The sequence below is a fragment of the Solea solea genome, chromosome 13 (genome assembly GCF_958295425.1).
Source record: "Solea solea chromosome 13, fSolSol10.1, whole genome shotgun sequence".
NCBI lineage: Eukaryota > Metazoa > Chordata > Actinopteri > Pleuronectiformes > Soleidae > Solea > Solea solea.
Window position 1 is genome coordinate 15,395,488 of NC_081146.1, and position 16,922 is coordinate 15,412,409.

Here is a 16,922-nt window from a genome sequence, read left to right on the forward strand (position 1 = left end):
ACTAGTTGTGTCACCATGTATTTGGGGGTGGGCACCATGTGATTGACAGCTAGTGCTGTCAAATAAGTGCATGGTTGCAAGTGTAGGTGGACATGCAGCGGATAAGGGCTCAGTCAAGTCCACCCTCCTTGTCTTCCAAACATGGTTGCTTTAAAAAAAAAAAAAAAAAAAGACAACAACAAATTGGTGCTGACTAAAATACTCAACTTGAGCTTTTACAACAGGAGTCCACACACAATGGGTGAAGTAAAGGTTGGTTGGTTGGTTTGTAAATGCCGGTGATTTCTTGTCGTGTTTGGTCCTATTTTTCTTTTTTTTATTATTATTTTAAGGCTAAAATTACAATTAGGTTTAGGTTTTGGCTTGGATAATAGTTGGGGTTGGGAGCACGGCTGATGATGGTGATGATTAAGGCATAGCAGCCAAGCTAAGGGATGCATGATGTCACTGGTTGTAGAAAGACAAGCGTGTGTGCGTGGGCTTGTGTGTGTGTTTGTGTGTGTGTGTGTGTGTGTGTGTGTGTGTGTGTGTGTGTGTGTGTGCGTGTGCGTGTGTGTGTGTAGGCCTTTCTCTCAGATCATCTGTCTGCATTCCAGGTAATTAGACTGACCAACAGCTGAGTCTCATTAGCCTTGATTACAGCATTCAGCATAACAGAAGAGAAAAGAGGGCATTCAGTGAGATAGGCTGGTGTTTGTGATGATGCACTGTATATGCTGAATGTGTCTCAGCTTAAATGATGTATAGGTGTGTTTGTGTAATCCCGCAGTCCTTGTTTCTCTACATTTCTTCCTTTAACCCCGCTGTGTTACGAGGGGAACAACCCCGGTTAGTTTTGTGGTTCATGATTATCAGCATGGCCTTAAACCCAGAGTGGATCACATGCTTGTTTCAAGTAATTTAAAGGATTCGGCCATAAAGACGTAACAACTACCACACAACCACATAACATAACACAACTCCAATTTAGGAATCATCATCATCACACTCTTGAGTTATGATTGTGTGGTTAGACTTTAGAATAAACAAGAACATCCACAGTATTAAAACTCATGGCAGATGTGAGATTACAATCATGCAAGGCTTTTGTTTAGTCTGTCCTTGTGTGAATTTATCCATAGTATCTATTTTATTTCAAAACGCAGACAAATGAAAAATAACAAATGGATGGTTGATCCTAGCTCTGGATGGTTGGTAGACAAGCAGCTCGCATACTGGTGTACAGCAGGCACTGCGCTCTGCTCCGACTCTGTGATGAATTACTGGCCTTTTAATACACACAGTGGAGACAGTATGAGGATAAAAAAAGAGAGATGTGGTGGGATGAGAAGAGAAGAAGCCATGTCAAATCTGAAATATGAAAAAAAGGACAGTTGAGATCAATGCAAAAGCAGAAGAAAGTGAGCCGAAGGGGTATGTAAATTAATAATTGACTTTAATAATAACTACATGTGTGACTAGAGGATGTGAGAACTGTCTGTGTGTCTGTGCGTGTAGCCCCCATTATCCTCTTATTGCTTTGAATAAGTTATGCAGCATGTGAAGACACAGGCAACATTGGAAGACCGGGGAAGGAAAAAAAAAAATGTTCAGCTTGACACAAAATTAAATTAAACATTGAAACGTAGTCGGTCTCTCACTCAGTCAAGTGTGATGGCATTTTATTTTGAATAGTCAGGGTTTCTTTGCCACTTCACAGCTGCTACAGAGCCACCAAGTGGAAAACAGCTTTTTCGGCTTCTGAATATTTGTCATAAGTGGCGTACGCTGTCATTTCAAAAGCCTTTAACTTAAGTTGTAATGATCCTTGAGCATTAACTGAATCTTTTGAATATAAGGGAAGCTGAATTACCTTTCTGGTCAATTAACCATGGCAGCGACGTCGTGTAGAGTCAGTTCTAAATACTTCTTAAATGTTGACGGGATGTGATGACACGGTTAAAATCAATGCTCTTTTTTGTATAATTGCATATTAAACACAAGTTTATTCCGAGAAAAACAGTTGTGGATCATATAAAGACACTGACATTTCAGTGACCTTTAGCTATGGCGGAAACATGAAGCAGTGATTTTTGTAATGTGCTCACCAAACCCACATTACCCACTCGTTGAGCCAGAGAGCAGCAGCCAAACTCACTGCCTACTAACATGAATTGACCGGAGCATTACATGATGACGCATTCAGTACCCAGTGTTTGATTTCACCGAGCCTTTAGTCATCATGAAGATGGAGAAAAGTGTATATCTTCATGGCTAATGAAACCCCAGGGATTTCAGGGTTTAGGGTTCATAAAGTATTTATGGTATGTTCATTAAGTATTGATTAAGCCGTTAGAGAACATTTAGACTCACAGACAATCATTACGAAAGATTAGAACTTTGCTTGAGGTAGAGGAAGATGGAGGAAGGCAGGAGTGCAAAGAGAGCAAGGAGGTGGCGGGTAGGGATGAATGGAAGTGAAGATGAAGGTGGTATAAAGAGTGAAGAAGCAAAAGGGGAAGATATAGAAGCTTTGAGGGATTTTTTTTTTTACATATTAATTTAGCATTCAGATAGCATTTTAGACAGCAAGACTACCATTATAGGAGATTAGAGCTTAAGCTGAGGAAGAGGAGGAGCGAATAGCAAGTAGGCAAAATGGAGAGAACATGAGGACGGGAATGAGGGTGAGCAGCAGAAAGGAGGGGGTTAAGAATAGAGAGGCGGGCAGATCGAGGGCAAAAAAGAAGGGAGAATAGATGGATTAAAAGAGGAAATGAGCAGGATTAAGTTAGAGACAAGCTGAAAGAGGAAGGAATGAACACATAATGAACAGAAAGTCTGATTTCCCTAATATGCTGCTTCTTTTTCCGTAGCTGCTCTAGCTGTTCAAAAGTGTCTCTCTGCCTTCATTTTTCCTTATCTTTGCATCTATCCATTTTCAATAACCACTCATTCCTGTTCAGCGCCCGTGAGAGGCTGATGTGTAATTTTCTTTTGTGAAGTGTTACTATTTGAGATGCAAGAGCAACTGCAAAGAAAAATTCAAGTATTGTCTCACGTCGTCGTGTCTATCCACCGAGCTCAGACTCAGCCAGCGCCATTGCCCTCCCTTTAAACTTAAGGCTTTGTGGGGTAACCAGGAAGGGCCACGATGAGAGATGCAGACCTGCTGTAACAATGAAGCAATGAGACTTAATGAAGCTGAAAGCACAGGCCGACTCACTGGCAGTCCACACAGACGGGGAGAGGCACCGTCAGTGTGACGCTGCTCTCAGCACATGACAGATGTTACAGGGAGGGAGAGAGGGGAGGAGGGAGGGAGAGACAAAGACGCAGAGAGACAAAGAGATGGGGGGGGGGGGGGACTGGGTGACGGAGAGAGGGGTACGTCATTTGCAATATGCAAGAGATAAAATCAAAAATAACTTTGTTCAAATGGAAACTTCATCCACATGTGGGCGTTCCAAGTCACTTTAGTTCATATCCCAGAAGTACTTGCGCATGTAAGGCCCCCCTTTACACCCAGCATTAAAATACGTTTTCTGTGATCGGATTACAAATGGATAGCACCTGAACCCACAGGTCCGATCACAGAAAAGTGTGTTTTGCAGCCAAACTCTGACAACAGATGTTGAATTGCTATCTCACTTCATTTCCCTGGATTGAGGAAAATATAAAACGAGATGGGAAAGAAAACATAGACATGAATAAGAATAAAAACCTGAATGAGTAGAGGAGACATTATGGCATCCCTCTTGTTAACTCAAATCTGCGTTCATTCCCCTTGTTACATTAACCTCAAACTCGACAGACAAATGTGTGCTTAAACAAAACAGCTGAAATTGGACAAACCACTGTGGGATTTTGTTGTTATTATCCTTGGGTGAAATCTGCTTGTTAACCACACTGACCACAGGAGAGGACACAAAATAACGGGGGAAAACAGGATTGTATCATTGTTAACTCTGTTGAGAACCGGAGGAAATTCTGCCACATACGGAGATTTAAAACAGATGTTCCTTTGTTTCGAGATAAGCAAGTTGAAAATGGCAAAGTCCACAGTCACAGCAGAGAATAGCCTCAGGTGTTCTCTGGAGCGATTTCATTTTGAATCACACAAAATCACAGACATAATTATTAAAGAGTATGACACATGATCAAAACATTTGCAGGTCTCCAATGATTCCTCCACAACATTTTCTGTCACTTTGTAAGTTTTAGCCTAAGCAGCTATGGACACTGTTCAAATTGTGAATCTCAACACAGTAGTGAGAGCAAAGGCTGATTTTAGAGAGTATGTGGACCTGTGGGGTAAATGTTTGGGTCTGTATCTGGATTTCATCGACAGAATGTTCACATTACAGTCAGATTTCCGATGTTCCACTCACACACACACCATTTTCACACCTTATTGTAAATGCAGGAAATCTCAAAAAAAAGAAGAATAATAAAAATAGTATTGTAACCCCTGTGTTTCTATGCAAGACTGTAGCCTTGCAAGATAAACACTTGCTTTAACTAACTTTTGGCTGTTACTGCCAAAGCTTCGAGTTTCAAAAACACTTTTTTTTTTTAAAACTTGTCCTCCACTATGTTTCCCTGAAAGAACATTGGGGATCTTTTAATTGACATTTGGAACAGTAGGATTTCAGCCAGAAGAACATACTAATGTAATGCTAGAATAATGCTAGCAGAAAAAAAACATTTCTTTGCAATGATACACAGCTCATTTTTTTACATTGTTTTTAATGCGAGTGAAGGTTTTTGCTCACTGCATGTTTGTTCCTCACTGCCTCACGTCGCACACACACAAGCATGCACAGAAAATGCAAAGCCATTTGCCCTGTGTGGGAAGATAACTGTGCCGCTCAATGTGTTTGACACTGTGCCAAAGGAAAATCCTTACCAACAAGTAAAGATATCCAAACTTAGAAAGAAAGGTAAGTATTTCAGGCCTCCTCAGTCTTCTGCTTAGTCTGAGTCACCGACTACATGGATGACTTTGGTCACAGGCAGCCAGACTTGGAACTCCCACTCTGGAAATCAATCATTTTGGATTCATTGAAAGGAAAATCCGTGGCTAGAGAATATACGTAGGTTTGAAATGAGCCACACGGAGTAACTTTTTTTTGGTCACAGTACAAAAGTTTTCACCCATACAGCATTTGACTATATTCATTTTAAGTATCTGCTTCATTGATCATGACAACATATGAATCACATATCGTCACACTATGTCCATGTATAGTATTGTGATATTTATATCTGGGATTATTTGCAAACTACAAGTGGAATATAAAAGATCAATATGAAGAAGAGCCGTCTGAAAAATGGATGATAATATGTATTATGTTGTATCCATCTACACCTCCATGGTAGCACGTTTACAATGAATAAATTAGCATCATTATATCATACAAAAGAGAGAAAGAGACAGCTAAAGCAGCCATAAACTTCACACATTTGTTTACAGCAACAAAACTGTGGAGGACTCTGAATCATGCAGTTATAATTTAACAATCGCACATGGATTATACCACTTTTTTTTCTGTAAAGTATAGATCACCACACATCACACCCTCTGCTGCATCGTCCCGTCTTAATTTGCCAGCGCTGTAGTTTCACAGACACACAAACACATACACATAGGCACTGCATTGTCTTCCATTCATTGGGACTGCCAATGCGTTGTCCCTAACCTTAACCATAATCAGATAATACCTAACATTAACCTTAACCTAACCACAATTAAAATCTTAGACCTAAACTTAACCAGTTCCTCAGAAATGATAATAGTGGTCCTGATAAGGTCAGTGTTTGTGCCAGAAAATGTCCTAAAGATGTAACAAATACACTCACATACAAAGGCCTGTGGAGGATTTCTTTTTTCCAATGGAATGCTGCCAAACAGAATGAAAATAATTTTGTATAGTTTATTTGTCTAAATTACCAGAGAGCCACGTAAGATGGAAATTTCCTGTTTCTGTGAAAAATTTAATGCAGCTCTGTTAACATTTATGAATCCTTAGGGGTTTAACTTATTGCTTCAGGGGCTCTGAGTGTGGAGCCTGTGCACTTTCTGTCTTTCCAACAGAAGAGTTTGTTCCTCATTTGAGGAGATTTTACCAGTTAAATTCATTGATATTTTGCCGTGGGATATTTAGTCAAATTTGGGATGAAAAAACTTGAACCTTTTTGTGCATTTACTGCATCAAAGTCTGCTTTTAAGGAAGGGTAATTATTTTAATACATAACTTTCATTTTCCCTCTCATTCTTATTTTGAGCTTTTTATATGTACTTCAAAGGGGGAATGATCAGAATCAGAATAAATGCAGCACTTGATTTCTTTTTCTTGAGTGTGATTGATGTGAACTTTGATTATGTGGTTTAAAATTTCTCTTTTCATTTGTTAGACCCAATACCTTCTCTAACACTTGACTTCATTATTCAACTTCACTTTTTTGGTTGAAATTGTTTGGTTTTTTTACAAGTCAAAGGAAGCACCAAAATCACATTGCTCAACTTCCACCCATCTGTTTCAACAGCAACAGGAGCAGGACCCCACCAACCTCTACATCTCCAACCTGCCAGTGTCCATGGACGAGCAAGAGCTGGAGAATATGCTCAAGCCCTTTGGTCACGTCATTTCCACGCGGATACTGAGGGATGCCAGCGGCCTGAGCAGAGGAGTCGGCTTTGCCAGGTACAGACAGGTCGACACAGACACTCACAGAACATGCATCATTTCATTTATTTGTTTTTGTGGCCAACTTTATTTTTTTTTCACAACTAATACAACTGATGATTTATGTTCTTGCCATGATTCTAGCAAAATATGGCATTCGATTGTTAATATCTTAACACTTTTGCTTATTTTTCCAGAATAACTTTCAATATCTGGCAGTTATTTACAATTTACTGCTTGTTAAAATAGTGAATTAACAATTTAAAATGTGGAACAAAAAGTTTTATTTAAAAAAAAAACAAAAAAAAACACTTTAGTTGTACATGAACAGATTTCGCGCATGAATTTTGAAAAAACATATTTAAAGCACGCAAATGAAACCATAATAACCACACGTTGCCTTTGACGTGCAACTCCACAGCTTTCAGAAACCCATTGGAAGCTTTCCGATAGCACAAACTGTCTCGTAAATACGGCAATGCAAAGTGCGCTTGTGCAAAACGTGTCGCCTGCGAAACGCTCGGTGTTAAAGGGTTAATGTAATGTTTTGCTGCATATATTACTGTGCAATCCCTTAATAGATATCATCATACTGATTTGTGAGTATGGTCCCATCATGGTCGAGAGTCCTGTTTTAGATCATTCCAAGAAGCAACATTAACCTCAGTTCACTCCTGGCCTCTTACAACTATAGAGCACTTTTTGGCTCTGATGGTACAACTCCACATTCCTATACCCTTGGCCCCATCACCCTTGTGTGTGTGTGTGTGTGTGTGTGTGTGTGTGTGTGTGTGTTTATGTGTGTCAGTGGCTTTGTGTGTGGTCTTCTCAGTTACACCATGCCAGAGTGTGCCAGTGATTAGAATGCAGTCAAGCCTCCATTCAGGGTCACTGATTTTGTGAAGAGACTCCAACACACACACACACACACACAAGCTCAAATACCATTTGCACACACATACGCAATCCCTCTCTCCCTGTCTCCAGTCACTGTTTTTCCCTCTCCCCCTCACATGCACTCACACACAGGCTTTTGCTTGCCAAGCAGGCAATTAGTCATTGAGCTGTGATTGGGTGAACAGAGCTGAATAGGGGCAGACAAAAAGGACATGACACACAACAGATCAGTCTGAATGGAGCTTTTAAACAGGGACAAAGAAGAGGAAACCGCATAGAAAACACACACACACACGCACACAAACACACATCCACACATGAGCATACAGCACACTGACAGATCCATAAACAGACAGTGTTGACCGTATTTGCTGCAATGAGGGGACACATCTGCATGATTTTTCGTGAAATCATGGAACCATAGCATGCAGAGCTAATTGTCCTTTTTTTCCTCCCCCCTCTTCTCTCTCTCTCAGGATGGAGTCGACAGAGAAGTGTGATGTAGTGATCCAAAATTTCAATGGAAAATTCTTGAAAACCCCTCCAGGCATGACAGGTAGGAGTCGTTCGCCAAAGACGACGGTTCTGTGCTTTGTAAGCTAAGGTTTTTCAATGGTGCACACTTCGCAGTCTCATTTACTCAAACTTCTCAGAGGCAGCCAAACTTCACAACACTTCCAGTAAGTTCAGAGGATTTTAGGTTTTGATTAAAAAAAAGTACTGGAAGTAATCTTTTGTTCTGTCTTGTGGAGAACACAGCAGTCTTTTTTCACGTTTGAGCTATGTGTGCACTGCCTGATCTGCGCAATTATTTTTTATGAGGTCTATTTTTTTCCCTCCACTGGATAAAATACCCACATTTTTCTCATTTGATCACTGCTTAATGTTGCCTTCACACCAGCAGCCATATGCAGGATAACCATATATCTTCAAAAGATCAGACAAACTACAGAATAACCTCATTTTAAACCAGAAAGAATTGGGATCGTGTGTCACATGAAGTCTGAACACAAAGCTCTGAATCCTAGTTTGCAACATCTATATTAGTTAATTTTCGTGCATTATAAAAGTGGGTTATCATATTCCTATAGAGGTATATAAACAGTGTCTTTGTTTTCATTTTCATCGACACTACAGAGGAACCTTTTTTTTTTTTTTTTTTTAGGCTAGTGAACAAATGTGTACTGTCTGGTATCAAATCAAGTGATTGTGTTTTTGTAGTGGAAAATCTCAGGTCCTCGCACATCAGGCCTCCTTTGCCTGTAGGTGTTACAGTAGTCTGTGTACAAAGCAGCGTCTGTCATTGCAACTGATATACTAAAGCATCACTATCACTCCCTCTCCCTCTGTCTGTCTGAGTCCTTAGACCACCTTGAATTGATCTAGTAGGAAGGTCTTAATGATGTGCAGGACACAGACCGAGACAAGTGCACGCACAAGACACATGTACATACACGGACAGATGCCGCTTGAACCAAACAATCTGTTCCTGATTGAGTGAGCAGCAAATACTTGTTGCCATTTAGAACAAAGGCGAAGAGAGGGGGAAAACAAGAGTGGGATGTGGAAGTTCAAAAAAGAAAGGGAAAGAAGAAGAAGATGAAGAAGTATGTGTGGATGTGAAAGAGTATAATACAGACTGTATGGAAAGAGGTAAAGAGGCTGTCAACAAATGAGTGAGATACGAGGGAGAAAGGACATATTGTTAGAGGGAAAAGGCTGAGGTGCAGAGACCCAAACTAAAAGTGACAGAGTGAGGGAGAAGACATTGAGTTACAGATGGATCAGATATACATTCATCCATCCATCCATCTTCTACCGCTTTATCCTCCACATGAGGGTCGCGGGGTGTGTGCTAATCTCAGCTGAGCATTGGCCATTGTGACAGCAAAATCCTCTAAAATGTAGTCAAATATGTACTGTGTCGTATTTACATTTCAATACTAAATGTGCGCTAGAACGCAATTAGACTGTGTTCCTAGTTCGTTCAGAATCAGCTGATTATCACGGACGGCGGATCGTCTTACGTGATTTTCGTATTCCCATAGCAGCCTCCGCATTAAAACCACTTGAAGCTCAGTTTGAACTGTTCTCTATGAGACGGCTTCTCTCGGGGTCAATGGAGCAGTGGGCGGGTGCAGACGCTGGGCTTCTGCATGATGATCGGAGGAACTGTCTGAAATGCGGAGACAGTTTTTGATTGACAGTGTGGCAGAAACAAACAGGAGAGCGGAGCCTTTTCTGCCTCAGTCCTGTGTGGATTTTGCCAGGGAAGTCTGTAGCTGTAGCAGGTCGTTGTGTGTGATTTGCTTGGCGATATAGACCATTTTCATTTGTACATATACAATACACTGAATAAAAACACTATTATAGCATTTCAGCTTTCCATCATTATCGCGTTTCCTTGTTCTAGTTATTCGCTTGCAGAATTTATGTAAGTTTCGAAGACCAGCAACTGCCACTGGAATAGAATTCCAGCACAGAGAGGCAGAGCTGTGGACTGTGCTTTGGCAACATTATTTGTGAGGCTCAGCATGGTGGACAACTTTCTCTGTTTCTCATGCTGACTGCTGTACTTCTATAAAATGAGAGTTATACTGTAGGTGTGTAATCATGTTGCAGACAATTGTTTGATGAGCACCGTTCCAAGTCATATACTGTAACATCAAAGAATTCACTGTAGGAAATGATATTATTATGATCATTGCTGTTTATCTCCTCAAAATAAAAGGAGAATGTATACATATTTTCTCTTACTTGTGAGCAAGGTAAATATTAAAAGCTACTTGAAAGGAATAAATTATCGTGTGAAATAAAAGCTCACGTGTGTTGATCCTACAGAGAAATATCACCCGATTTTGCTGACCATTTCAAAGCTTTTAAGTATAACATTTATTTATTTGTTTATTTCGGTCATGTCAGTGAGATCACTCATCACACATCATCGCAGTGTACTTCACACAATACACATAACCGAAAGGGAAAGCGGGAGAAGCAAAAGCTTTCATTTTGGTGGGAAATTTCCCTGTTTGAAATGACAGGTTCCATCCATTCCATCTATTACTTTCTTGATTAGCTTCATGTCGAGGTCATCAACATCCGTGGATGTTGTTGCTACGCATTTGTTGACCAGGTGTCTAATCTCTCTGTCCTTCACTGGGGTGAGAAACATTGTGCTGGGGTTTCTGTCTCTGTCCTTATCAAAGTGGTCCCAGTGAAGGAGTGAGTCAGGAATGTTCTTCGCCAGATTCGGGCCCCACATTGACAAAGAATTTATTCCCATTCAGCTCAAAGTTCCTGTTTTTGGTCAGATTCATAGCTCATCGTCCTCATCATCCATTTCCAGCAGTTGTTTTTAGTGAAAACATTCTGAAAACCCACTTAATGCTACTGGCTAGGCACCAAATTTACCATTTCTGATGTTGGCTTAGTGCATTAAGCAGCTAAAACGCCAGAGAGAATACTAAAGTTAAGCAAGAAATTCCACATCAGTTAATGCCGCCATTTATACATCACCGACTGTTAGAACTACATGTTCACCATAATACTACAAGGTGATTCTATGTTAGCGTTGTATTTACAGCTTGTTCTGCACAAAATGAATTAATACAGATTTGAAGTTGCTGACCTCTGACTTAAATAGTTTCAAGCTCACCGACCAATGGAAAGGTCAGAGACTGTCAAACACACACACACGCACACACACTGTGCTCACTAATCTAAAGTGACAATTAATGTGTCTCTAAAGCCAGATTCTGCTGATTTTTGTCACTGTTTTCTGTGTCACTGATATTCTGGCATTTCCAAGGCTGTTGCGGTGACATCATGACATGCCTTTCAGCTTTGTTTTGTTATTGGTCTCTTTATCTCTTTATCATTGCTTCAAAAACAACAACATATGCGCATGCATATGTGTTTGCATGTTTGTGTGTGTGTGTGTGAGAGTAATGTGTGCTTGTGCCATGCAATCTGTCCATCCCGGTAGATGTGTTGACAAGCAGCAGTAATATTTTTCTTGCTCTCCACAAGATTAATGCAAACATTGATCACATGACCAGCACTTCAATCAGTCACAGTTATCATATATTAGATATAGAGATAGAGGAGCTTTCATTTTTATCTACACAACTACTAGATCGTAGTCAGTACTCAGTACATATCCATATTTGTTTCTTCCTTAGGTTACATAATATGATACAATTTGAATAGTATGATTTCCTCATAGGTCATTGCGCTCCACAGTTTGAGGTCTCTGTAGGTGATGTGTGCTCGAAATGTCTCCACTCCAAATGTCTCATCACTTTTACTAAACAGAGACGAGCTGCAATTTCGACATTCTAATCTGAGGTGTAAATGAAGTTATCACAGTCTGTGAATATCCACATACTGTGCGGCAGAGACTCAGTTCCAGTGGAAGGCTGTCTCCATTCAACCACAGAGCACACTTGTCTTCTACAGCTCCATCACTTCATGTTATAGCTTGCTATATTAAAGCTCCCAGATGTATTGGTGCTTTCACACCTGCAGTTGGTTTCATTTGTTCAACAGAACGTTGACCTGGTCACTGGAAACCTTTTGTAACTGTCCTCTAGTCAATCCAATCATCAAATTGTCTGGTGTTCGCACAAAAAAACCTCAATGCTCCCCATGAAAATCATTGTTTTATGTACCGTAAGATTCTGTGAGGATTGTATATGGTCCTTTTAAGGGAACTGCTAAAAACTCATGGAGTGGAGCCTGCACATCTCTGTGCAAACTCATTTTATTGCCTCTCAAGGGAAGCACTCTCTCTTTTTCTATGGTACAGCTGTGTGAACAGCAAAATGACAATCAATCTTTAAGATTTGTATAGTGATGTGCATCTTGATTAAATAGCCGCCTGATTTAACAGTAGCTTAACCTTTGAATTCACACTGAAACCACACAAAATAGAGGAAAATGCTGGGGTTGTTCTGTTTAGGTTTCACACCTCTCAAACCACTGTCTGGTTGGAAGCAGATGCTTGAAAAATTCACACTAGCCTAAACAACATTCACTGAGGCCTCAACCACACGGAAATAGAAATGTCCCCGTAGGATCGGTTCCTTTTTCATTTTTTTTTCATTGTTTCAAGAAATGTCTTCATCCCCTCGAAACCCCCCAGTACGACTCTATGTATACAGTTACAGAATGAACCAAGCCAGGGCGACTAATGTAGGAAGATAAAAGTAAATGCAAGAACAAGAGAGGTTTGACTATATGACACCATCATTTTGCCAAAGTACTATATTGCAGAGTCCTGCATGGGTCCATTTAAAAAAAAAAAAAAAAAAACCTGCCCATACCCGTGAAGCCCCATAACGGAACTGACCTGTTAACCATCATTATGTCTAATGCAATACTGCACTCGCCCATACCTGTTAATAAAAGCCCTGTAACCTGACTCGTAACTCTGTGACTCATTTTCCAAAAATAGTCTCCAAAAACGGCGGTTCCATGAGGATAAAAAAAACAAACCCAAAATATAATAATAAATATAAATACAAAACTTTTGCAGTTTCTCCTAAAGTCATTCTTATGTGTAGGAGACCTAAATGGGTCAGTGACTAAACAGAACACAAGATTTAGTGTGAAATTGCAATGAGGAACATCAATTCAATTCAATTCAATTTTATTTGTATTGCGCCAAATCATAACACACATTATCTCAAGGCACTGTACATAGACGACATCATGGAGAGCAGAGAAACCCAACAATTCACATAATGAGCAAACACTAGGCATCAGTGGAGAGAAAAAAACCTCCCTTTTAACGGGAAGAATCTCTGACAGAATCAGACTCAAAGATGTGCGGCCATCTGCCTCGACTGGTTGGGGTGAAAGGAAATACGGGGGACAGGGGAGAGAAAGGACAAGAGGGAGATCAGGTAGAGACAGAAGAAAGAGACCAGGAGCAGATATACAACAATTGTATCAAGTTATAAATTTAGACATCTATAAACTAAATTTACAAGAATTGTTCTTTGTACCTTGTTTTTGTACATGTAAACCGTTTCGATTTTGTGGTGACGGCATCATTTAAAAAAATACTGTTTAAACCTTAGATTACTGTGTTCAGTCTTTTATTTTATCTAGATGTGTTATGAAAATCACGTCATGACATTTTTATCCTTTGTACTGTACTTACTCCATTATGTCCCTTCTTCTGTCCCACATGTAATCATCCCGTCCTCCATCTCCACTGGTATCATCATATTTGTCCTGCATGTACTTAGCATGTTTCCTCCTCATTTTGCACTCAATATCTGCTGTAGTGTTCTAGCTTTGATTTTTCTACAGAAACAAGTCTAAATTTCATAGAGGGAACATTATCACTCGGTAGTTTCAATAACAATCAGGAGGTTGAATGCTCTTCAGTAGCTCTTTAATAATTGGGGATGGTTAAAACGTGTGCAGTCCTATGCCGTTTGTCTTTTGTGATTGATGCCCGTCATTCAAGTGATTTGAGGCTTTCATAAAGGGGAAGAAATCATTTTGATGTTCTTGATAATGTTTAAAAAAAAAAAAAAACTGGAATAAGGCTGCACTGAGGAAAAGATTGTGTAATTATGTGGCGGTATTGTACCACCAGACATGGTGACAGCTTTCATGTGTTATTTGGAGACACTGATTTAACACTCAATCATAGCTGTAGTGGTTAAAGTGCTGTTGACTTCTTATAGCGTCTCATTTTATCAGTGTATTTCATTTGTACTTGGTTCCTTTTGTGATAGTTAATGATGCTGGAAATACTTTGATGGTGATGATATTAAAGAAGAGTCATATTTGAGGAAGTTAGAGAGTGAGGAACCTTACAAGGTGTGAATATCTAAAAAAGCTCATTGCATCACACAGGATGCATCTATTTACATTATAAGGACAATAATATAATAGCTATAATAGTGCTATAAATGCAACATATGAACATTTTCTGTCTTTCGTGTGATGCTTGAACTTGTAGTAAGTAACTCTTCAGATGCTCAGTGTCCTTGACAAAATAAATAAATAAATAAAATATAGAAAGTGGGGTTGAATCCCATTCATCTAAGCTGAGGCATTCCTCCTTTTCTCACATGTGGGAATTGGATCCCATTTTCCAACTCAATAGATTGCCATGTTGCTTTGCTAATGGATGAGATTTTATTTTAAATGGAAAAACTTTCCCATTTGAAGGATTTGGTCCCATTCAAACTGTATCCTGTTCTCCCACAATGAAACTGAATCCATTGAACCATTGAGGTTTTCTATGGCGTTTTCTGGCGTTTGGTTTAGACGCACCAAAGCAAAACTGTCAAGCAAGTGAATTATCTTCTGCACTTAACTAGGTGCATCGACAGGTTATTATCTGTGCCGCTTTCTCCAAAATACTCTGTTTTTCTTTGTCTCGTATCTCCTGCCAATCTTAGCAGAAGTGAATCGGATATGTTTATTTTCTCTGCTGGAGTTTTTACAGTTTCTGTGCTGCCCTACTGTGGTGTGCACTATCCCACAGTTCCAATGAGTGGTAACACAGTGTGTGCACCACTCTTCACAGTGCAAGCCGTGCTACATAGGTGCACGTCCTGACAGTTAAATACAAAACCCCCCACAGGTCACAAGCTCCCGGACAAAACAGTAAAGCACTAGTTCTTATTTCACCTGCGTTTAGACACATTTAGACTAACCAATCTCTGTCATTTATGAGCCACGACACATGTGCTTCTATGTTTTTCACGCTGAATGACACAAAACACTAAACTACAACGGAACTATTAACTAAAAATGATGATTGATTTAGCTGCAGCAAGGCTTACATAATGAGTGCAAATAAAAAGTCCCTTTCCTTTTTGAGAGAAAATCAAGTGGAGCTTTTGTGCAGTTAAGTGTTTTGTGTGCTTCTTTCAATCACATATCTATCAGGTTTGCACCTCTTGTAGTGACTTTGTTGTTCGTGGTTTTGATTACGGCGAGATACTGAAAATGAATCTGACAAAGATGTAACTGTATTTGTTGAAATACTTTAAATATGAATGAATTATTTCATGTTGATTTTCAGTGTCGACACAAAAACAACAATTTACTGAAAAATACATGCACGAGTGCTTAGGCTACAAAAGTCTATTTATTTTGGACTTTAACAATATTTCTACTCATTCGATAGTGATTGAATGGAATTTCTTCATCTCTGTTTGCTAAAGTTTACGTGTCTCTGAACTCTTTCAGTATTTGGTTCGGACCATTTTAATTAACTTCGGGCCCAAAGGTGATCCATTTTAGGGGCAGATGCAGCTGAACCCCAATTCCCCACAAATTCATCACTTTGTGTTACAGAGACGCTGCAGTGAGAACAGCAGGGGTCAAACTGACAATTAAGAATGCTCTTCCTTTTAAAGCCCTCTTGTGACTTGCAACAGATTGTAGTAATGTAGCTGTGAAAGCGAGCTAAATAATTAATTTGATGCACCACTTTGAGCGGCCTTTTCTGCAGGGAATCTTGTCTGCAGATGCTTTATGGCTGTTGTTTCTCCCTAATTGTGTGGCAGCTAAGTTTGCCTCTTAATGATAAATAACATTTATTATTGTCAATTTCATCGTCAGTATTAATGGCCTATCACTGAAGTTATGAATGAAAATAGGGTGAATTGCATAGTGTGCGTTGCGCACACACACACTATTGTGTATTGCACACATTGTTATGAGCTTACAAACTAATGCATGCGAAATAATATTAATATGTAAATTCAGCTTATAAAACTGCATTTATAACTTTAAATGATTTAATGTACTTTCAGCTAGAGCTCAGCTATAACACTTATAATATGTGCTATAATTGATGTGTGTTTTTGGCTGAATGCATTGACTTTATTACTTCTTCTTTTTTTTCAAATCAGAATGAATGGGTATCAGAAAAAGAGAATGCATGCAGCGTCTTACGAAAAAAGAAACTTTATAAGGCAACTAATCCACTCCAAAAAAACAACCATAATATACTCCTGTGGCAGTTTCTGAAAAACACTAAAAGTGAGCTCTAGAACAAACAAACCATTATAACAATAGTGACGTGTGTGTGTGTGTGTGCAAAGGTGTGCACATATTGTTGGCCCAGTATTTAATGTCTGAAGCCATTTCACCAGCAACAATGTGTGAGTGGATATGGTTCTACTGGGGTTTATATAATAAAATTGAAGGCCAAACTGTGTCCCTCCTCTTGCTTTTGTTGTTGTGTATTGTTGTATGTTGCTCTTAACAAGCACAGTTTCTTCACAGATGTTTTGTTGGATTCTTTACTCCTATGTCGTTGAGGGACACCAGATAAATGAATGAAGGAAAGCACGCTGATATTTCAAGTGTCGTTTTATT

At 39.5% G+C, this 16,922-nt stretch overlaps 1 protein-coding gene across 6 annotated transcripts in view; it reads left to right on the forward strand.

Annotated features, from left to right (window-relative positions):
• LOC131470984 (RNA-binding motif, single-stranded-interacting protein 3-like) overlaps positions 1-16,922 on the forward strand; it is a 148,382-nt gene that overhangs the window by 109,074 nt on the left and 22,386 nt on the right. For all 6 annotated transcript variants that reach the window (XM_058647111.1, XM_058647110.1, XM_058647115.1 and 3 more), the window contains 2 exons: positions 6,529-6,686; positions 8,042-8,121. In XM_058647111.1, the coding sequence (XP_058503094.1) occupies positions 6,529-6,686; positions 8,042-8,121 (238 nt within the window). The remainder of the gene's footprint in view (positions 1-6,528; positions 6,687-8,041; positions 8,122-16,922) is intronic.